Below are 24750 nucleotides of genomic sequence, written 5' to 3'. Positions count from 1 at the left end.
TTAAAAATCTAATACCTGATGTTCAATGTTCACACTAAAGACCTGAATAAAAGCATGATAAAGCGAAGCTCACAATGTAGTAATTATGCATGATACTTTGTAGAATTCCTAACTCATGTGTTGTACCTGCTTTCTTTCTATTGTGTATTATACTTTTCTACTTAATGAAAAAATCCAATTTAATTATGAATGATGGAGAAATTTCTTAATGTTCTGTTTCTCTTTTGTTTTATTCCCAATTTTCTGTGCCTTTGCAAGGGAAATGATTAATCTGCTAATAATAAGAAATAAAAATGATTCTCAATCTTTTCGCTAACAATGATGTAGCGTTTCACCTTTGAGAAGGTAATTAAGTAGCAAAACTACACACGAATTAAATTTTTTTTTACTGAAACGCTAACTGGCTGGCAATCCATATGAGGAATGCTTACCACCCATCATCTGACTAAAACTTCCAGTGCTCTCCAGGCTAACAATGGGATCCATGAGCAAGAGAAATAAAGAAGGTGTCCTTGAAAGGTCTAATCCATTTGTCTTTGGAGCACAGATTCTTAAATGAGGGGTCTTGTGCTTACATTTCTTTGCTGTATAGCCATTTCTTGAATTCTGGTGTCTTCCTAATGTCCCACCTTCATCCTTTACCCCAAGGAGAAAGGAAGAAGACATAGCAGAGTATTCATTCTTGCACATGTGAGGACTAGAAGAGGGGAATGAGAAAGGGAAAGATGCAGGATGAACTGGTTCCAAGACCTGTCTCTGGGAGCCAGCTCTGTCCGAATGCCAGGATACTCCTGGGCATGCTCAGAGAGTACTACTCGTAACAAGGATATGTCATATCAATAACATCTAATGTTTTAATGGCAATTTAGCAGAGTGGGTAAGAGTCTGAACTCTGAAGCCACACTGTTCAAGTTCAAGTCCTGGCTTTAGAATTTATTGCTGCATCTCTCTGCCTTCATTTCTTCACTGGTAAAATGGATATAAAAGTAGTACTTGCCTCACAGAGTCCTCATGGGATCCAGGGAGACAATGTATTAATATATTTGGCACAAGGCCAAGCACATGATGCACGCTTACTGAATGTTATTCATTGTTATTACCTGTTGAGCTCCTACTACATGTGCCAGGTACTTTATCTGAATCATCTGGTTTGATTATCCTAACAACTCTTTAAAGTAGCTGAAATTATCCATGTGATATAGAAGAGGTTCCAAAATGTTAAATAACCTTCCTATCTACCTTGTTAGTGGCCAGCCAGGGCTTGTGGGTTCCTATCATCCCCAACACAAAGGGAGACCAATTTAGGTTGGGTCTCCTAGAGTAATTTCATAGTCCCTTCATCTGAACCTTCATCTGAACTTTTAGTACCAGAATCAGCCCTGGACAGGTCTCTCTTCTTGGAGCAAAGCATGGTACTCCCAAAATCATCATAACAATGCTGTATTTCAGGTATTGCTTCTGTCTCCACTTTATAGATGAGGGAAACTGAGGATCAAAGAAATCATGTAACTTTCTCTGGGTCACAGAGTCCCACTCACACCACTTTTTCTAAGTGCAGGCCTCATGCTCTACCCACGGTAAGGCTTGTCCCACTTTTTCTCAGGGAGCATTGGTCAGCACTCTCTAAAATTCCCAGATGCTCTCCCACAAAAGAGCTTTCTGAATGCTGGCCAAAGTTGAACACAAAAAGAGAGGGAAAGTAAACTCTCTTTTTTCTGCTCTCTAAAGTGTAGGAAAAGTTGGTTTCAAATGTCCAGTGAAGAACATTTTACCCTCTTTCGGCCAAGAGATATTATCAATGAAAGTATTCAGTGTCTAGAGAAAAATCATGGCCTATGAATAGTTTAGCGAACAGGCTTTTTACAAAGATAAAGACTGGCTGTCTATGCTGCTAAGCTCATTTTTGTTACAAAGAGGTAGCCACTAGCCTTTTCTACCTGTTTGAAAAGAAAAATATTTAAGATTAGACATTGGGAATTTTTCATGTTTAGCTGAAAGACAAAACTGCAAATGTTACCTTTGTCGTGTGAGAATGTGGAGGCCCCCCGGACCTGAGGGTCTCTGAGGCAGGGTGGGTATTCCTTTTCATGTGGACAATGCGTGAACACCCAGAAATTATTCCACGTGATAGTGACCATTACTGAAACAGGATGCAGTTTGTTTGTGCCCCTCAACCATGGCTCATGTTGCTCCTTGTAAAATGTGCATTGTCATGAGTATTAGGCAATTACTGCCTTCAGTGCCACATGCTTGCCTAGACTTCCCTTGTGAGAGAGGAGGGAGGTACAAGACTGAAGTACTGAGCACCAATCAGAATTTAGCACAGCTTATAGACATCTGAGCCGTTGGCAGAGTCAAGATTAATGACCGTTCAACCCATGGGGGCTTATAAGAGTTAACACCATCGAGACAGGTCAAATCAACAGCTCAGTTGTGCTTTAGTCCTGTATATAAGAGTGTGAATTTAGCACTGATGCTGCATTAGAAAGAAGATGATGCCTTGTAGAAATAACATTACAGGTTGCTCTAGCAACTTCCATCTTAAAGGCTTAGAGAAGGAATCTTCTGAGCAGCTTGTTGAATTTCATGGGAGACTCCTCTGCTATTGCAAATACTGGTAAAGAAAACCATGAAGGGATGCAGGATGGACAACTGCTTTGGAATAGAGATTGTACAGTTTTCCGGAACATCCTTTGTCCATACGGGAACCTAATCTCAGTGGCAGGACTTCTGGGTGGACGGACCCAACAGTGCCCATTCTAAGAAGCTCTATGTGCTCTGCTGAAGGGCATGTAGGGTGCATAAAAAAATGGTGCTACCTTACTTTTTTCCAAAGGCATTACCTGTAAAATTTTGGACTATGATAAAAACATTTATCTTCCTCATGCTTTTATTTCCTCCCCTCCCCGCCCCCGCCCCGTACTTAGCACTGACTGCTAATTAGGAAAAACATAGTGATACATTAGGGCTTTTGAGTTATGCAATTCTCTTGCCATTTTTCTTTCCTTCTACAGGGAAAATCTAATGGAAGTGTCAGCCGTGAAAACCTTATACTTATTTAGATGCATTTCTTCCTACTACCGAATACTTGTTTTCTATAAGGTTACAAACACACTATTCTATCCCTCCAAATTTATTTTCTTTGCAAATAGCATTGTCTTTCTATTCTGAGTTTGTATATGATTCCATTGCTAACTTTTCTTTATTATGGTCAGTTCCTTTAATTCTCAGTATTGTGATGTTAAACAACCTAATCAGCGGGTACGGGGAGTAATTGATTTTGTTATATTTAGTGTTTATGTGTGAAATAACCACAATTTCAATTCAATTTGTGATATATTAGTCTCATATGATTATGAAATTTTGCTTTCCAGTTAAAAATATTTCACAGTATGTTCACCTTTCCTTTTTTTTTCTTTTTCTTTTTTTTTTGTTTTCTTTTTCAGGCTCAGAAATCCTGGATAGAAAGAGCATTTTATAAAAGAGAATGTGTCCACATCATACCCAGCACCAAAGACCCCCATAGGTAATCTCGCTGTCTGTAATGTGTTGAGAACATGAAGTAGTAATTATACAAAAAAACCTACAAGAGTAATCATGACCTGTTGCAAGGGAAACGCTGTCAAATTAAATCTTTTATATTGTTTTTGGACACCTTTGAAGCAATCTTATTTCCACACACTATATATGTCAGGCCTACAATTAATTATTAATCTAAAAGCCTGTAAAGAAAAACATATATACCATTGTGGAAGGAATTAATCACCATATATCATAGTGGATTATGTTTTTTGTTACGGTTATTGGTTTTTCCTTTTAAGTGCTTCTTCCAAATGCTTAGTTTGTACCAACATGTTCTGCAATAGGAAAAAAAAGAAAGAGACTTAAATAAAAGACTCCTAGCAGATTCCTAACTAAACTGCAGGCCTTCAGATTCCCATTTAAGCACGTTGTTAGCACCCTACTTACCTTCCTTAGGATCAACAATATATGAGATAAAAAGCATTTGGGATAAAGTAGCATATATACGTCTGAAATGCCTTTATGAATGGGCAATTTAAGAAATCAGCTTAAAATATAGACTGCAGAGTCTCAGAGACTGTCTGTGTAACCTTGCACAAATTACCTAACCTTCAAAACTACAATATTTCATCTATACAATGGATGCTAAATTGTTAGTTTTTAATAAATGGCAGCTATGTATTGTAACTATTATTACTAGTAGTCGTAAAAGTAGTAGTAGTAATGTATGAAGGACATTTTCATGATAGAGCAAAGTTTAAGTTTTCAAATATCTCATGAATATTTTTTCATTGTTTCATCAAGAACACTTAAGCCTGCAGATTTTTATTCTCAGAATTGGATATTTGACAGCAAATGTCAATTGGGAAGAGACATGTTCAGTTGTGACACACATATAAGTGAGATTCCTCATTTAAATGTGCATATTAAACTTCTCCGCCTCAAAGCTCTTCAGAGGCCTTCGTGCTTTGATACATTTGATAGATGGGCAGAGTGTGAAGTAGAAAAATCCAGAGAACTTTTGTTTGCAGGTGTCCAGTCCTGAACAAAATGCCAGGTACAAAAGAGGTGGATGGAGAAGGGCAGGAGACAGATTACAGCTTATACAGCTAAAGGAAAATGGGTAGAGGGGAGAAAAGAAAAGATACGTATATCATGGAAAGCCTGAGTTTACCAATGCCTGATTTAGCCACATGGTGGAATTCTATCTGAGAATTGACTGACAGGTGTTGGCACAGACTTTAGAATTCTCCAGCTGGTTGCCTTAAGTGTGTATCCCAATACTGACTAATACCAGGGGTTCACTTTAACCTCTTCTGTTATAGGTGTTGCTGTGGGCGTCTGATAGGCCAGCATGTTGGCCTCACCCCCAGTATCTCTGTGCTTCAGAACGAGAAAAATGAAAGTCGCCTGTCCCGAAATGACGTCCAGTCTGAAAAGTGGTCCATCAGCAAACACACTCAACTCAGCCCTACTGATGCTTTTGGGACCATTGAGTTCCAAGGAGGCGGCCATTCCAACAAAGCCATGGTAATCAGAAAGCCATTCATTTGCTCCCAAGTGCTATCTCAAGTCTCGAATCCTGAAAAGGGGGTGGTTAAGAGCCTGAAATTTAGTCTTTGGGCCTAATCTCTACTCTGCCACGGTCTGATGAGGTGACCTGCTCTGAGTGGCCTGCCCCTGTGTGTTTCAGCCCTTCCTCTATAAAATGGGGAAAAGAAAACTTTCCTCCTGGGATTTTTAAAGTAATTAGTGACTTTTAAATAATTACAGACACAGTGACTCTTATTATTGATTATTTTAAAATAGCTTTCTATAGTTATTCACTGTTTATTATGTTATTTTCTGGGTCTCATCTATTAAGGCATCTTTTTCTAACTCCTTTTTTTACCCCTTTGGTGAGAATGTGTTGCCTTTAGACTTCTCTTTTGTTCTGTTGGTAACTAGCATTTCTCTTAATTCAAAGTAGAAATGGTTAACTCCGCCTATTTCTTTCCTTGTTCTAAGAGAAATATTGCCATCCAAATTAAGTGCTTTTTCTCCAAGCAGCTGTGCTCAGTAATGTTCTCAATAGAAGATTCCACATAAAAAGCATTTTTTTGAGTTGGGGAGACTTTAGGAAATATGCAAATGTTACTTCTAAGAGTTGTTGCTTTTAAATTTCACCTTTCATCATGGGCCACTTCCTAGTTAACTGGCAGAATTTGTCTAGCATGTATTATGAAACTTCTAGATGCTATTGTCTAACAAGCTTGCTTCTAACTGTTAAAAGAGAGAAAACCAGCTGAGGGTGGAGCAGGAGATGGCTGATCTTAGGTGTGTCATGGAGTTTTTAAGTCTGGAGAAGAAATTTTGCTTAAAGAAGCATACTCCAGACCACAAGGGAAGTCACCTCACATGAATGGCAGTCAAAAAATATGCAATAAAGCCACCTCTTTCTTCTCTTTTCTCACCTCTCCCTTCCCTGTCTCTCTCCTCTTCCCCTTTCCCTGCCTCACACCCCCGCCACTGCAGTAATTTCTTTACCAAGAATGACTGACTGAGCTATTTTAACACTTCTTTTCTATGAAATATAATTCTGAGCTATATATTAAATTAAAACCAGTTCTGAACTATATTTTAGAAAGAAAAATGATGCTATTTGCAACCTCCAGCAAGGCTTGGGAAAACAAAGAATGAGTTAGTCTTGGCCTATACAAAACTAAGGGAAATGGAAATCTGTCAACCTCCTCACTCACTTAAGAGATGCATTTTTTTGCACAAGATTATTAACTGTCCCCAATTCAGTACAGTCACTGTTCACAGTATGAGATTGATCCACACACAATGTAGATTCTCTGAAACCACGTGTTAAAAGCCATGCGAGGTCTCCCTCTAAGGAAAGTACTGTAAATGAGGATGTGGCTTGCTGGATAAGAATCACTGTAGAGTGGTACACCCAGTGCCTTCACAGGATGCTTGAATAGTGCCCACTAGCCTCGTGTGGTTAGCCCAGTAGGCATATGATAAGCCTCTGCTCATCATTTCCACTGTTAAGAGTTAGTGGCAGGTATGGAGCACGAATATGCTTGTAAGTGAGAGCATCCCTCAACGTTGTCACCTTAGGAGACTCTGACCACGATGCTGCCATTGTGCAAATGTGCACTCCTCTGTCTTTTGGGGACTGATTTCAGACAGTGTATAGATCACAAGAGAAAAGCAGTCTGTATTTTCATCAAATGGTAGTTTTAATGGAAAATGAATCAGAAGTACCTGAAATTCATAATACCTAGAGCTTAGTCACGAGTAACTTCTACTGTTTTTTACAAGTCCAGTCTATTCCATGAAGATAAAGTTTTCTACCATTAAAAAATATCTTTTAAAAATGGAGTATTAGTAGTGAAGTATTAGTATTAGGAGTTTAGAAGCGAAGAATGTAGATTGTGGATTTAGATAATACAAGTTTAACCTAGAACCATCATATAATGCTATGACATAGAGAAAATTACTTAAATTTTCTGAGCCTCAGTAATTTTATTCTGCTGTATAAATGGTTGGTATTACTGTCATAAGCATTAAATGAGATGACGTATGTAAAGCACTTGGCATAGTGCTGGGCACACAATAGATATAAAATTAATCTAGCTGCTATTAATATTATTAATACTATCATCACTATTATTTGCTTCAGTTTCTGAAAGAAATTGCAAAAACATTTTGACTAAATACTTTGAAAGACACTCATTTGAATGCACATATCTTATATATTATTTTAGAAAGCCAACTAACTTTTTCAGTTAACATTTTAATATTCTAGAAGTTCTCACCCCTTAGCCTACTGGTTGACCACAGCATTTGAAGCCACACTACATTTTATTTACAGCCTGACCGTCACTAACAGGCTATATGACTCAGTTTACTTAGCTTCCTACTGCCTCAGTTTCCTCACTTGTAAAATGAGGATAGTAATTCTTCCTTCATATGGCTGTCTCTAGAATTAAATGAGCCAATACATGTTAAGCACTTAGAATACTGTCTGGTGTTAAAACTGAGCCACTACCTGCTGTTGGTATTATTCCTACAGAGAGCTAACTTACTGTGCTGGAAAGAGAGGCTTTGCGATTAAGATGCATGATCTCGAAGTCAGACAGAACCGGATCTCAACCCTCACTCTCTCACTGTTTAACTAGAAAGTCTTGATTAAACCATTTAACTTAGCTGAGCCTCAAGTGTTCTTATCTATAAAACAGGCATAGTTTATTTATTTGATGTTTTTGAAGATTAGAGAGAAAACTAAAAGTATACACTTAGTGCTCAAGATGTTTATGAAAATAATAACTACTTACACAAATAACAAAGACAGAGTAGTGAAACAGCTTCCTTTACTTCCCAGGAGTCCAAAGATGTGTTAGAATATTTCCATAGGGGTGCCAGGCTGCATAAGTCAGCAATCAGCTCTGTTCTAGTGAATGGCATTGATGACAGTCACTGGCAGGAGGGTGGGTCCACGACACCAGCCCATCGCTGACAGAGATCTGTGGTCTGTAGATCACCATATTACATACTTAGACTTCCACTTTCAGTAAACCTCCTGTATCCACTCACTCCAGCAAAACAGTAAGCGAGACACTGTTGTACCTCAACAGTTGAACAGCTGCCATGGGTGTGTTATCACGGTGGACAAAACCAAGATCCCTTCTCATTGTATGACTTACCTTTTTTGGGTTTTTTTTTTTTTCTCCTCTTGGAAATTTGTAGTGCATTTGACAGACCCTAAGAACTCTGGAGACTGAGACTCCAAATGAGTTTGTTAAAATGTGTGTCCTTCATACTATGAAAATACTTGTGCAATTGCTTTCAGAATCTATAGCAAATAATGATAACCACAATAATAGCAACTAAAATTTATGGAACATCTACTTCATCCCTGGCATTGCCGAGTACTTACTTATGATACCTTGTTTTATGTCTATAACAGTAGTATTGTTATTCCTACATGACAGAGTTACCTACTGCGGCCCTTAATAGTTAAGTAATTTCTCCATATTGCAGAGCAAATATATACTATATGTATATTACAATATTTCACAGTGGAAGGAAAGACTCGAAGAAGCAGATAGATCTTCCACTGTGCTCTACAGAGGGGACACATATACCCACTGGATCTAACAGCCCTTCTGAGGCCCCACATGGCTCTATGGAACTGAGTTGTCTGTTGGTGATCAGGTTAGACAAGGTCGGCTATATACTTTGTGGAACCCAGTACAAAATGAAAATGTAGGGTCCTGGCAGGGACAGAGAAATCAATCCTTCCTTCTGATGCCCGGCAGCCCCAACTCTCAGGGGATGGGTGACCCCTGCCATGGGATTGCCAACTTCACACTGGGACATGGCTGGTATTTAAGGCAGGTGAACTTCTGCCAAGTCATCCATGAAACACAGCATGGTTTTGCCAGCCCAAGAGAGAGAAGGCTGCTGCCTTATCATGACCCGGAAATGCTGCAAGGTACACACCCACCCTGACCTTCCCCATCCTGGAGAGGCAGCAAGGAGGTAGGACCAGGGACCACCTGTGGACTGAAGCTTCAAGACTCCACTGTCCCATTGAACTTCAATTACTAAACACAAATTGAAGAATAAAATTATTATAAATTATAAGACAGCAAGTGCACAGCAACAGACCCTAAGCACTGGCCTTCTGAACAGCGTGGCTGTATTGGTCCCACGCCCACAAAGCTGGCTCTGAGGCTAGGTCTCAGAGGTTATGGCTGCCCTAGATGGTCTCAGAGCTGTCACTACGAGAGTAAACCTTTCTTTCTTTCTGAGTCTAATCAGCCAAATGAGAACCAATTTACCTTCTTATTACTACCAAATATTTAACAAGTGGAAGTTCCAGCTATTCATCCAGACATAAATAAGCATTTTGTCCACTTTGAAAACTTGCCCTTCAATTATTCTGATTCTTCTGTCTAGACAAAGGGGTGGAGTTGTCCACAGGTCAGAGGTCTCATTTTATCTGACAGGATAATTGTTTTGTGCCAACCTGTTCCTTCTTTACCTCTTATCCTCTCAAACGAACTGGCGCACAGTTTGTAGAAAGGGAAAATCAGCAACCACCGTCTGTTAAAGAGTGCCAGTCTTTGCATGGGGAAGGCATGGTTAATTTTTCACTAAGATTTAAGTCAGATTGGCCAACTGATTTAATATGCCTTCGGTCCCCTGCCTCTAACAAGAATACTTGAAAGTTGAAATGATTTTTAACAAGTGGTCAGAAAACTCTAGAGGAAGGTTGACTTTTATTAACTTTTGAAGCCAAGTTGAAGCCCTTGTGTTGCCAATGTGATCTGGGCATAATATGAGACACTCTGCAGGAGTTTGGGTAGAGGATAAAGTTGGAGAAAACGAGAATCATAATCGTTATTACAATGTTGCAGGCCGTGTGAGCCACCTCTCTGCTCAGGAGCACTCTGTGTATCTGTTTTATCATGCAGGCAGTACAGCAATGTGTCACAGAGTTTAAGCCACCAAGGACACTTGAGAGATTGGATGCAGCGATTCTCAACTTGCAAATTTTTGAGACAAGCACACTAATACCTATGTCCAAGGTTTACTTCCAAGAGAGGCTCATTCATTGGTCTGGCATAGACCCTGGGCATCCAGAGGTTTTTAAAAATTACCCAGGTTATTCTACTGTTCAGTCAGGCTTAAAAAACACTGACTAATCTGAACCTAGAGAAGTTAAATTATTTTCCCAGAGTCACACAATTATTTAACAGCATAGTTGTTGAACCCAGCCTCCTCAGGACTCCTGTCAGTTCTGTTTCTTCTCTGTTGTGTATGCCCAATACAAGCTATAGTAGATGTTTTGTTAGGAAATAGATATAGTGTGTAATTGAAAGGAAGCTAATTATTATTATGTTTCTAGCTGTTGATAAGGGAACTTTGTAATAGAATTATAAAGTCACTATTGTTTGATGAGGTTGATGAAACTCAAAAGCTGTGAGCAGGAAGGGGTCTTCGTCAACTTACATCCTAGCTTCACAGAGCCATTTTCTGTGCCTTTTCGAGGACTTTGTAGTGTTCGGTCCCCCATTCCCAGGCTTGACAGGCCCCCATAAAATCACAGTGAAACCAGCACTTGACAGAGAAAAATTGTGGCACAGGAAGAAGACGTTCAAAGCTAACAGAAGTGAAGGATTCTGACTTCCTGTTCAGTACCAAGCTGCATCCTACCAAACTGCAAGCCCCAGAAAGCTGTTTCCCGAACAACCAGAAGACCCTGCAGTTCACTCAGATGCCCCATAAATGTCAGAACATAGAGACAAAGATAGATAATAAGAGGCAGAAGCTCTGGTTTAGGCATTATTTTACTAGAATGGAATCCAGGTGACTTTTTAGGCCCCTTTACAGACCAACAAGAAGATGAACCCAGCAGCCAACATTGTGTCATTTCTCAAAGATTATTGTACATCTGGGGCTCATGCCTTCCATTATTTAGGAAAGGAAGCAGTGTTGGACTTGATTACAGACAGAATCTTATTTTATTACTAATCATCTCTTCCAATTAATGCTGAGCTGACTTGTGGGCCAGGTAAATAAGTGTAATCTAATTAAGGACTTGTATTTAAACCTCTCAAGTCACCCACATAATTCTCTTTAGGTTTTCTCTTGCTGTTTACACTCCTCATTAAATTAGGTTGAGCCCCTTATTATAATCTTCATATGATTTAGATAATTATTTCTAGTCCTCGTGTTCACACTTTAAGCTCTGTTGAGCCTGCCAGAGGATGAAAGCCTTATTCTCTGGGCATTGTGAGTGTGAGGTGAAAGGGAATGTGGGGGTTTAAGGGAGAGATAACAGGCAGGGGGAGACTGTCAGCAGCATGATATCTACAAGCTTATGCTCTTAATATCCTTTAGGATTGAATGTGAGATTTTAAAAATTGTCTATCTTTGAAATATGCAAATTTTATCTGGGAATCATCATTGAGTGGCACGCACCAAGTAGGAAATTAAATGAGTCCCACTTCACAAAACAAAACATCTAATCAATAGGCTGTGGCTAACCAAGCAGCTTTACACACACATGGTAAGGTTTTGAGAGGTTTCGTAATCGTTCCATTGGTTTTCAGTTCCTACCTTGTAATCTCAAGACCACTGAACTGGCAGTACCTTTGGAGGGTTTTTCTGAAACTGAGAATAAAACTAGAATTTATCAGTTTTATTTCTGATTCTAATCATAGGTCTATTGAGAAGGAAGAACCAATTCTCTTCCAAGAAACCATCCTATCTTTGCCGCTAGAAAACTTTATGCTAAATAATTCTGGCAGAAAATTCATACACTACCCCCTATGACTAGTTCATATGCTTCCTGGAGTTTTATATTATTCTAAACCTTGAATTTTGACTTGTCAGCATCCCTCCCATGTAAGTTCCTGATAACTCACATTGAGACATTGCAAAAACAATATGGAATAAATTACAATGACACCTCCACTTCCAGAGTTTTGTGGTTCATCAAACTAGGGATTTGATGACAGTTAATGCAATTCTAAATATTTTCTTTCTAAAGAGATTCTGTGTCTATTAAACCATCACAAGCGTTAAACTCTTGCTGCAAAGCAAAAGGCCCCATGGACTTGGAAAGCTGGTATCAGCAAAATTGCCTTAGCAGTCTCAAGCGACATATTCTGTTCAGCCACAGCTTTAATTCCAAGTGCCCATTTGAAAGGTGGCTACAAAGAGTTAGGAAATGAAATGGTGCTTGTTACATTTCTCAAACAGAAAGGAAAACGGGGCAAAGTTTCCACTAGAGGCTTGGAAGAAAGGCATTAAAAATATTGTTAGAGCAGATTTAGCAATGGTAGTTCCCATATTTCAGAGCACTGCTTAACAAACACCAGGTAATCACTTCCAAGAATTAAAGATGGCCTTCAGTAGAAGGAGGTGGACCTGTCATTTAATATTTCCAAGAGAGTAGCCAGATTCATTGTTCTGCAGTTCCTCTACATTTTCATTGAAACAGCTGGGCAAATTTATTTGGGCTAAAATTTAGGCCGAAAGAGGTGGCTGATGAATTTTCAAAGGCAAAATGCTCTGCCAAAACTCAAACTGGGAATGCCAAAGGAAGATTATTATTATTTTTTCTTAATGAAACAGCCCAGTCTGTTCTATGCAGTAATGGCTGCTGCCCCACCCACCAACCAACCTTTGCCCACTGTGGGTTTGAGGAAGGGGAAAGGACTGTCTGGTTTGTGACACCAAATCAATGCAGAGTGAAGCCATGATAAAGTTGAGTTCTGCTTTGATAGACAGATAGATGGACATTTCTAATGATGAAGCAGTCAGAGTGGCTTTAGTAAAAAATGCAGTAAGTCACCTGCTAAGCAAAAAGACCTTTGGCACCAGGCAGAGCAAAAACTTGAGAGTTTTAGTTACTGAAGCTCTCTGCCATTTGAATGAAAGAAAATCTCTAGTTTTCTATTTATAGTCTCACAGAATGTCATTTCTAAATTTGTTGTTTGGAACTCGAAATACATTTTCTCATGAAAATCATGCTGATGTACTGGCCTCCAAGGAAACTAAGAATAGATCAAAAAGTACAATTTCAACTAGAACTAGCCTCTAGTTCATACAGAACATTCTTGAGATGTTATTCTGATTGTCATTAGCACATCACAGGGCCTTCCTGCTGCCAGGCAGTGACGCTAATGACAGAAAGGGAAGAGAGAGATAATTCCAGGCATGAGTAACTTATTTGAGCCCAGTTTATCTCTTGAAATGATAAATTGGGGAACTAAAGGCCATGGATAAAGAAAGGTTTGGGCAGCCCAAACAGGTACTTTTAGAAAGATAAACACCTGTACCAGTCACTCCCCAGATAACTCCGAGGTGAAAAACAAAAAGTTATTTTGAAAGGCATACTAAAGAGCTAAAGGCAAGTTACTTGGACCTGTTATACCCAGGAGTCATACATAAGGTGAATGTGACCTTCACTCAATTTGCATGTATTAGTTTTTCCGCCATACCTGGTATGTTCCACAATTTAATCCACACAGTGTCCTGTGAGGTCGTCAGGATTACCCCTGTTTAACAACAGAGGATGCTCAAATTGCCAAAGGACTTGCATTGCCACTATCTGACACTCAGGTGTCATGCTGCTTATGTCTGAAAAAAATCTCTAAATGGGGGCACCACATCAGAGTAATGCCCAGGGGACAAAACTGAGTATGCCCATTAGGAAGAGTTCTTGTTATTTGTAAGATGAGCCCTTTGCAATTAATAGACTCACAAGTGACAGTCAAAATTGCTTATCTTGACAACCAAAATGGCTCCTAATGTGAAATCATACTAACTATTTAACAGGAATTGATTAATTGCTCTGGGCACATCCATTTATGAGCGTGGAGCTGCTGACCTGGCACATGACTTAACTGCTGTATTAAAGCACCTGGAGAGCTTACTAAAGGAACTGATCTTTATGGGCATAAGAATATCATTTAAAAATGAAAATCCTCAGATAATCTCAAAGTGTTTTATCCCTTGGTTTTAATTATCCTCTTATCTACAAAACCATGTACGGGGCTAAACGGTGACAACCCAAAATGAAAAAAGTAGCAAATTCATTCACTTAAATGCCTTATTTATATCTTGCCTTTTATTCTCCAAGAGAAGGGCACAATAAATCACAAATAACGGGCAACATCCAAGGGCCAGAGCCACCCATTGTTTTTGCTACTTGCAAGATTCCAGATAATTAGGTGTGTTCTACAGTTAACCAGATGTTCCTTTGTATAAGAATTAGTACTGGTTAAAAGAGATTAGGTAATTGAGGATACTTTGGGTAGCTTGTCAATTGCTGCATTTTCATATTGACTGTGGCCTTACTGATTCTTCCAGTACTTCCTAAATCTTCCTTTGGATTTTCATGTAAAATACTGAGTGCTCTTTCTTTGACCAAATAACAAACACAAGACACATCATTTGGGATGTTTGGTCTGGGGAAAAGTTCTCATTCTTGCTGCTCATGTGGTCCCTGGGGAGCTGGTTAGAAATGCAGAGGCCCAAGCCCTACCCCAGATGTATTGAATCAGAGACTGTATTTTTGACAAGGCCCCCAGGTAAGTTCTGTGCACATTAAAATTAGAGAAGCACAGCCCCATCTAGAGCCTCCAGTGTTAACAGTAGCTTCAATAATGAATTAAAGGGTTGTTGAATAACTGGCTCTGATATTCCAGTCACTCACCTTCCCTGGGTCTCTGTAACCTCATTTGAAAAGCAAAAGAATAGAACAAGAGTCCCATGATTGCCAAGATATCTCTAAACTCTGTTTTCTTTCCAAGACAGTGACTACTTCATAGCCAGTGCTGAAAGGCTTACTAAAGAAAAAAAGACATGGTCAGGTCAAACACAGTCCCTCCCCTCAAAGTGTAACAGGACAAGCAGCAGACAAAACTCCTCAGACACCGAGTTACAGAAGGAAGGGGTTTATCTGGCCGGGGGCACCCACAATACTTCAGTCTCAAGAGCCGAGCTCCCTGAGTAACCAATTCCTGTCCCTTTTAAGGGCTCGCAACTCTAAGTGGGTGCATGTGAGAGGGTCCTGATTGATTGAGCAAGCAGGGGGTACGTGACTGGGGGCTGTTTGCACCGGTAATTGGATCGGAACAAAACAAGATAGGGATTTTCACAGTGCATTTCCATACAATGTCTATAATCTATAGATAACAGAACCAATTAAGTCAGGGGTCCATCTTTAACTACCAGGCCCAGGGTGCGGTGCCGGGCTGTCTACCTGTGGATTTCATTTCTGCCTTTTAGTTTTTACTTCTTTCTTTGGAGGCAGAAATTGGGCATAAGACAATATGAGGGGTGGTCTCCTCTCTTAAAAGCTCTTGCAACATAGAGAGATAAAATTGACACATGGGAAAAACAACCAGAAAAAAAATATATATCACACTGGGTTTGATTAAGAGTTGTATTGCATCAGCCTGAACTTGCATTCTCAGGAAAAGTCATGTTGGAAGAAACAAAGGCCTTTGAAAGATGAGAATGCTTTCTGTAGATGAAAGGGGAGAGATTGCATTATCTAGGACTTGCCCGGGGAGCAGCACTGGCCAAATGCAGAGAGAAGTGAGGAAAGCCTCAGAATTAGCAAGATCAGGTCAAGTCATAGGGGATGGTGAGGGCAAGAATGGGGAGTTTACATCTGATGGAAGAATTTTAATTGAAAAATAATACGGTCCAAAAGGGATTGGAGAAAGAAATCTGACTTTTGGTGTCTCATAGAGAAGTCAGTAGGAGGTTGTTGCTGTAATTCAAATGGACATCTTAGTAAGGAGAATATATTCTTAAAATGGCAACTGAAGAAATAGAGAAAAGAAGCTGGTTGAGAGCACTGTTTTGATAAGTGGACCATTAGAATTTGGAGACTGATTTGTCATAGGTGAAGGAAATGGAGAAGTACCGAGAGACAGAGCCATTTAAACCTTTGAGGTAAAGAGAAAGGGCCCTGGAGTCAGACCTGGGCTATGAGCACTCCCATACTGGTAGAGTGAACTTGAGAACATGATGGAGTCTTTCTGTCCCCGTCGGTAAAACGTGGGTGAAACCAACATCCCTGTTGTTGGGAGAAGTGCATGAGAAGGTGCAAGGAGAACACACAGCATGCGTGTGCCTACTGCACAATAAATATACAAGGTTCTTGTGTTCTGGTTATTTTGTTGTTTGTTGTTCTTGTTTTGGGGGATTTTTGTTTTTCTTTCTTTTTTTTTTTTTTTTTTTTTGGAGACAGTCTCACTCTTGTCGCCCAGGCTGGAGTGCAGTGGGGCAGTGGCGCGATCCCAGCTCACTGCAACCTCCGCCTTCCGGGTTTAAGCGATTCTTCTGCCTCAGCTTCCCGAGTAGCTAGGATTACAGGTGTGTGCCGCTGCACCTGGCTAATTTTTTGTATTTTTAGTAGAGACGGTTTCACCATGTTGGCCAGGCTGGTCTTGAACCCCTGATCTCAGGTAATCCGCCTGCCTTGGCCTCCCAAAGTGCTAGGATTACAGGCATGAGCCACCTTGCCCAGCCAGGAATTTTTTTCTCAGTAGAGTTAAGTAATTGTGAGCAGAGAGAAAAATGTGAAGAGAGCCCACGAGTAGTGTGACCTCACCTACTGTCTCCCTTTCTTCATCTGTAAGATGGAGAGCTGGGATCAAGGGAATCTCGTAGGTCATTCATTCATTCACTCTCTTGATTGCTTACTAGCCGAGTAACAGACATTCTGTGGTAATGAACACAGCTTTCTATAGGTTAGGCTACTTCAAAAGAAATTTCATCATATTCAGTAGATCTATTGGTCTTTTTCAGTGAGCTGCTCACCTGATCAATAAGTAGACCCTTTTCATTTCTTACTGTTTTATTGTATGTGTAACTACAGAATTCCTAAAGTAAATTATTTATCAAGGGAGGCTTATTCCGAAAAATGCATGTATTTATTACCAATTAGTATGAATAATTGAACTCCATAATATGTCACTTAGCTAAGTGTTAAGTCACTTAGCTAAGCATGTTAAGCTTGCTGAAATTATTACACAATATCTGTACTAATTTAGTATGAATTGTAATCTCCCTTTACCCTATGTGAGTTAATACTGTATGTATATCTATTCCCAGGTACTAACTATGGCTCTGGTATCTCACAGCATGTATGTGCTTGGTGCACGGTAAATACACAAGGTTCTTGTATTCCAGTTATTTTGTTGTTCTTGTTTTTTGGGAATTTTTTTTTTTCTATTTTTGGAGACAGAGTCTCCTTCTTGTTGCCCAGGCTGGAGTGTAGTGGTGTAGTGGCTAGATGAAATATGTAGGTTCAGATCTACATGAGGAATTTTGGGGTTCCAAAAGCCACAGTCATAACAACTCAGAAATGTTAGGAATTACTGTTTTTTGCAAGGGGCAAATACTTTTAGGAGTATTTTTATACTTTAGGTGCTTTTCTATCTTTAAGAAAAGTGTAATTTATATCTCACTTTAGGAGAACATAGGTCCACATTAAATTGGAGTTCTTTAAAGTGATATTAAAGTTGATAAATAAGAGAACAGTAACTTGAGAAGCAATTTCTTACCGTGTCTCACGCTAAAGCATTCTTGGTTTGTGTAGTTTGGAAGCCTTGCAATTCCCAGTTCTACTTTATTTTACTAAGTAACCTATTCTGGAATTAGTCAAAATGAAATAAATTCAGTTCAGCAGGACCCCCAAATTTTAACTATTCAATTCACTAAACCACACTACTCAAGTAGTAGTGTACAGGCACTGAAAACAATGTTATTCTTTCATCTTTATGGTAAACCACTTTACTGAGGTATGATTGGCATGCAACAAGCTGCACATAATTAGTATATGCAACTTGATGAGTTTGGAGATAAGAATATACCTGGGAAATCATCAGCACAATCAAGGCCATAAGCGTACCCCACACCTCCAAAGTGTTCTTCTGCCCCTTTATTTATTTATTTATTTATTCTTTTCTTTATTCTTTTATTTCATGGCATTTGTTATAATTATTTCTCTTATAAAGAGACTCTCAGTGAAGATTTTTAAAAGAAGCTTGGACTTAAGAAATTCCTCTGTTGGCCTCTGATACTCCAATATCCCCTCTTCGGCCTGAATGCTCCTTGTATGGCACAAAAGTACACACTGGTGAAAATTTCTGTTGATAGATATCTGAAAGTTTTTGCCCTCCGCATGAGAGTTTGTGCACAAAAGATGCCATTTTTCATATTGTAAACTCTAGCCAAATCCCGGTGATATAATGTACTTAGCTAAAATTGTCAACATTTACTCTGTATTCTGGAATCATGTTTTGCTAGGTAAATCAAATCAATATAGAAATAACTGTACTGGATGCCAACACTTTGGATTTCTGGCGTATATGTATAGGAAACTTTAGCATTTTGGTATCTCTTGATGATGCAATTTATTTTATTAAGCTGCTTTCATTTTCCGCTTGCTTTTGCCTCATGCTTCAGCTAAATATATTTCAAATATACTTTAATGAAAGAATAGACAATTTTTGAGGCTTTGAAACAATGGGGTTTTCCAAACCCAAAAGTATGGCAATAAATTATCATCTCCTGGACAATCTTATTTATGAATCCAAAAGCATATGTTTGTATGATTACATGCAGGCATATTCATTTTGTGGTTATGCAACTTCAACATTCATACTTAAATCCCAGAATTAATAATTTTCTGTTGTTTCCCATACAACATAGGCTTTAGAATATCAAAACTCTAACTGTTGCCATTCATTTATATGCTGTATTGTCCAGTGCTTTAGTTCTGTCACTTTCCACTGTAAATTAGACATCATATTATATACCCAATACTTTTTTTTAGATTGACCTTATATTAACTAATATCTTAGTTTATCTTCCTACCTTACAACCCAGATCATCCATTTTGGATCATGTAAGTTCTGCCTCCTATATATACTTTAAAATTTCCTTCAGGCCAGACATGGTGGCTCACGCCTGTAATCCCATCACTTTGAGAGGCCGAGGCAGCCAGATCACGAGGTCAGGAGTTCAAGACCAGCATGGTCAAGATGATGAAACCCCAACTCTATTAAAAATACAAAAAAAGTAGCTAGGCATGGTGGCGGGCACCTGTAATCCCAGCTACGCGGGAGGCTGAGGCGGGAGAATCGCTTGAACCCAGGAGGCAGAGGTTGCGGTAAGCCAAGATTGCACCACCGTACTCCAGGCCAGGCAACAGTGTGAGACTCCATCTCAAAACAAACAAACAAAAACAACAACAACAACAAACAAAAACAACTTCCTTCAGCGAAGGTGCCTAGAAATAAACTCTCTCAGTTTTGGCAGTATGAAAATATCTATCATCTCTCATTTTTAAAAGATAGTTTTGCTGAGTATAGAATTCTAGACTGACAGGTAATTTCTCTTGACACATTGAAAGTCTGGGCTTCAGGTGTCTATTGTTGCTGTTGAGGAGTAAGTCTTCAGTCTAATGACTATTCTTTGTACATGATCTGTCTTTATTTCCAGCTACTTCTGAGGAATTTCTCCTCCCTTTGGTGTTATGTGCGATGTGTATATAAGTGAGGTTTCTTGTCATTTGCCTGCTTAGAATTCACTGAACTTTCTGCATCTTAGAATTGGTATCTTTCTATAATTCTGAGGAATACTCAGCCAATATTTCTTCCAATATTGCCTCCTCCCCATCATCTCTTTTATTTCTATCTATAATTCTGATTATCTCCTCCAAGCTCCTTTATTTTTCTTTTATGTTTTCAAATCCTTTGTTTTCCTGGCTGCATCTCATTTATCTTCTGGATCTATTATCATTATATCTAATACATAATTTAACTTATCCATTTAAATTTTCATTTATTATTACATTTTGATTACTAGATGTTCTGTTTGGTTCTTTTCAGATGTATACATATGCATGTATACATCATTTTTTAGTTTCTTGCTCCTTACTCTTGTACTCAATCATCTCATTTATGCTTTTTAACCTATTAAACAGTTATTTTATAGCCTGTATCGGATCATTTCAATGACTTTCAGGATCTTATTCTGGTGCCTGTTGTTTCTATTGGTTCTCATTCATGCTACCTTATTTCCTGTATAATTTATTTTATTGTTTTACTATGAAATACTTATTTCCCCATGAGAATTATATCAGGCATGGATTGATGACACATTCTTCCACAGATAATCTGCATTTACTTCTACCAGTTATCTGGAACCATTGTCCAGTCAGAACTGTTTAACATTGAACACTGCTTGGCAATTCTCAAACCATACTGATGGTGTGAATATGGACAAGGCCTGTGTGGGGTCCTGATTGTATTTAAAAATAATCAGAGGGGAAATGTTTTCCTCATCCACCCAGAGTCACGGTTGAGGTAGGCAAGTTTTCTTGCCATCTTCTTCTGTACATCAGGCTTATTTAATTTTTTTCTTTCTTACATTTGAGGATGATCCCTTTGAAGTATACCAGCCCTATGTGGGATCCCATATTAAATTCTCCCATAAAAGCATTAAATTCAAATCTGCATGCAACCATTAAATCAGATGCTCTAGGTCTTCCAGGATTTAGGAAAGACACTCAGGGTCAAATCCTGCTTTGGTACTCCCTAACCTCCTGAGGTTCTAAACTGCTTCTTTGTTTAGGAGTCTCAATAATTCTTTTTTTCATGCCAGGTCAGAAACCTGTTTCAAAGGACTTTCTGTATTTGCCCACTTTTTCAGTTGTTGCCAGCTAGAAATTGAAGTTTTTATATAATTACATTGAGACCTAAATGAGTATCTATATATATGGTTACATACATATGTATTACTGCATGCATTTACAGTATTTCATTTATATAGACTTATCATAACTTTATTTCCAGTTGCATCTGGTAACACCTTGATATTTGCTGTACATTCAAATTTTCAACTATTCTTCAGGAATAGTTGTCCTGCCTTTTGCTGTGTTATTTAAAAGATAAACATTACATTTGGTATGCAGTTGTTATAGCTATAAATAAATGTAATTCACTATTACCTTATGTCAAAATTCTCATTACATTATGTAGAACTGTAGAATCTTTCACATTCTCTCAAAATAATAGGGTCACAGAAATAATAATATGTGCATCTAGTTAATATAAAGAGATATGAAAAATATTAGAAATATTTGAACTGTTGTACACATGTAAAGGGTGGTGAAATATAAACATGATTTCCTTTGAGCAAAGAACTTGGTCTGGGAAAAGTCATGCTTGTGCAGCATTTTAGAAAATCTAATAATTTCAAAATGAATTATAATTTCAAGAAAGCCTTTAAAAATACAAACTCTCTTTGTCTAATGAAGGCTCTTTTGCTAAAGCAAATGATCACCCCTTCTTAAAAAATCTGATTTTATGTGAGACATTTTTGTCACATAACTATACATATAATTACAATCAGTAAAGATAACCAGCCTCAGCCAGTCCTGCCTTGTCTCCCTAACTGATGTCCTTTCTTCTTCCAGTATGTGCGAGTATCTTTTGATACAAAACCTGATCTCCTCTTACACCTGATGACCAAGGAATGGCAGTTGGAGCTTCCCAAGCTTCTCATCTCTGTCCATGGGGGCCTGCAGAACTTTGAACTCCAGCCAAAACTAAAGCAAGTCTTTGGGAAAGGGCTCATAAAAGCAGCTATGACAACTGGAGCGTGGATATTCACTGGAGGGGTTAACACAGGTAATTGCAAGTGGAACAGAGAAAGTCAACATAGGCCATGGGAATGTTGTGCCTGATACAATTTTCTGCTAAGGTTAATTATCTCTCTATCACCCCACTTCATCCCTACCCATGGGTCCATAGTTGCTAGTTATCTCTCCCTCCTTTATCTAAATGAAAACTGTGAAGTTATTTCTTAACCAAGAAGAATTACTTACACATAAGAAATGGGTTGGGATATTTAATATTTGACTATACAGAATTCATAAACACGACTAATGGAAGTTCACAGGATATTTTTAAATAGCTTAAGTTGCCAGTAATTCTTTAAGGAATGACTTCTACTTTAAATTGAAAGCTCTACCTATGTCCTTTACACAATTTCAAGTTTTCAAGTTTGGTGCCAAATAGCATTAATTTTTGCAAAATGACATTTCCCTCTGGGACATAAAGGCAAAATCTAGGGCATTACGTGTTTATTTTTTTAAATATTTTATTAACTCCTCACTGTGCCAATAGAAGACACACCTCATTCTGAATTCCAAAGAATTTTTCCTTCCTGCCGTCTATATTGTGCTATGGATGCATTCTTAAATCAATTCTTACCAGCCCACCTATAGTTAAGTGCTTATTTGCAGAACATTTTTAATGTGCACCAGATAATGGAATGGATGCCTGTAAATGTTTTTGGCATATTCTGTGGGTCTGAAGTCTGAGGTGCCAATTGGAAATGCAGAGGTAATGTTGCAATAAGTTAAGGTAAACTTATTACAAGCCCCAAAGTCTGTACATGTGGATACATTCGTAGTTAATGGAATATTCTAAACGTAACTCTCATCCAGTTAGTTTTAAATAACATGTTATCTTGGGCCAGGTATGGTGGCCCATGCCTGTAATCCCAGCTCTTTGGGAGGCCGAGGAGGGTAGATCACCTGAGGTCAGGAGTTCAAGACCAGCCTGGCCAACATTGTGAAACCCTGTCTCTACTAAGAATGCAAAAATTTGCCCGGCATGGTGGTGGGCACCTGTAGTCCCAGCTACTCAGGAGGCTGAACCAGGAGAACTGCTTGAACCTGGGAGGTAGAGGTTGCAGTGAGCTGAGATCGTGTCACTGCACTCCAGCCTGGGCAACAAGAGCAAAACTGTGTCTCAAAAAATAAAAATAACACGTTATCTTAATGTTGTTTAATTTTGCATTTGTAGTATGGATGCTGTTTGAGTGAGACCTACACTGAGAATTCTCTTAAATACCTAGAATTTGTGAACACTCTGCACACAGCTACATAAAGATATTTCAGTGACGAAGTCTGCAGATTGCTCATGTTCAATGTTATGTGAAATTCTGACGCAGCCCATACACTGATATGATCTTAGAATGACCTGCTTAGCTCTTCACTGTTTATCCTGTAGTAATCAAATATCTACAGAGCAATTTTTCTTTCAATGACTGTTCAAGTTTTGGATTCCATGTTTCCCTCTCAACTCAGCAGGCCTCACTTGCCTGTGATTATTGTCTATTGCATTCCTGTCACATAGAGACCAACTCAACGGGTTCTACAGGTTCAAAAGAAAATCTTACCAATGCTCTATTTCTAAGAACTTGGAATACTATTTATTGTTTTTATTCTTTCATAAAATGCATTCAATATCAAAAGAATAATTTGTGGTCTACATACTACAAACCCAAGAGTTCATCTCTGCCTCACTCCAGGCTTAGCGTTCAATCCAATACCCAAAGTGAGGTTCTGATGATAAAGTGTTAAAGTTGGGTAAGAGGTATTGATAGAATTGTGCAGACAGTTGAGCATACCATAAAGTTAAACTTCTTGTCCAGGGCTGGCCCTAAAAGGAGTTTTGTATTGGAAACAACTGGAAACAATGTAATATTAATATTCACAGTCTTCTTTTGGGGAGTTTTGTTTTGCTGTTTTTTGGTTCGGGTTTTTGTTTCTTTGTTTTTTTAGTTTTTTTTTTTTTGGTTTTTTGTTTACCAGTACTCTCACTCAGAAGATTCATAGATAAGATAATAAGTGAAAATGATATTCTTTCCAACATTCCTGAATAGCTCAACATGGATTAATGGCCATTTACACTGTTTTGTTATTTGCTTTTTAAACAATGATTCTTCCTGTTTCATCTTATGAATATTTCAGTATTGGGCTACTTAAATACACATGTCTTTTCCCATGATTAAATTGCCTGGTGTGTTTCATGTGTTTAGTTAGTTTAGTGCACAGGGTCTGAGCCCTTCCTCTAGGCTAGCCCCTGAAGTGTAGGAAGACGAATAAGGCACTGACCCTCCAACTTTCCTCTCAAAGAGTTTTACTGTTAGAATAGACATCTTCGCATATAATTATGAATCACTGCAGAACATATTAAGTGACATACTGAGCTATTCAAAATTTACAAACTGCAATATGTTCAAATGGAGAAGAAATCAAATCCAACTCAACATTCATATAGGAAATGGCACTAGGTATACATTTTTCCTGGAGAAATGACTGGAACTTTGATAAGAAGAAACATCTTTTCTTAGAGCATATATCTTATACGTCTTCCTATAAAAATGATCATTTGAGAGGGAGGTTAAGAGAATTAGAAATTGCATCTTCTTTAAATGGTTTTTAAAAAGGTAAGAGTTATGCTGCCTACCGTCCTGTAAACTGAATTTTCTCACCCTTAACTATGGTGGGGAGGGTCATTTTAACAGAAGAGGAAAATAATTAGAATGATGAAGATTAAAAGATGTGTCTATATATTTTAACACAAATTTTCCACAGAATAATCCAACACTGTCTTTATGAGTAGGTTCTCATAAAGGTTAACACAATCTCAAACTAAATAACTCATGTCTTTGAATGATTTTAACTCATATACAGACTGTGGTGTAGATTTAACGTACCATTATACATGGTGCTTTTAACATGACACAGTCAAGCTGTTGGTTCCTAATCATACTAACAAATTATTATGCTTATAAGAAAAAGAGTTTCTAAGTTCAAAAAATTGTATTTATTCTTTTTAT

The 24750-nt window shown here is 38.4% G+C and overlaps 1 protein-coding gene across 1 annotated transcript in view; it reads left to right on the top strand.

The window, feature by feature from the left end:
- The window catches only part of TRPM3 (transient receptor potential cation channel, subfamily M, member 3), a 588224-nt gene that overhangs the window by 260636 nt on the left and 302838 nt on the right, over window positions 1-24750 (top strand). The window contains exons 2-4 of the mRNA XM_011948911.1: window positions 3447-3526; window positions 4848-5052; window positions 21533-21746. Coding sequence (XP_011804301.1) covers window positions 3447-3526; window positions 4848-5052; window positions 21533-21746 — 499 coding nt within the window. The remainder of the gene's footprint in view (window positions 1-3446; window positions 3527-4847; window positions 5053-21532; window positions 21747-24750) is intronic.

Source organism: Colobus angolensis, unplaced genomic scaffold (genome assembly GCF_000951035.1).
Source record: "Colobus angolensis palliatus isolate OR3802 unplaced genomic scaffold, Cang.pa_1.0 Scaffold286, whole genome shotgun sequence".
Classification (NCBI taxonomy): Eukaryota; Metazoa; Chordata; class Mammalia; order Primates; family Cercopithecidae; genus Colobus; species Colobus angolensis.
This window is presented reverse-complemented; position numbering and strand designations above follow the sequence as displayed.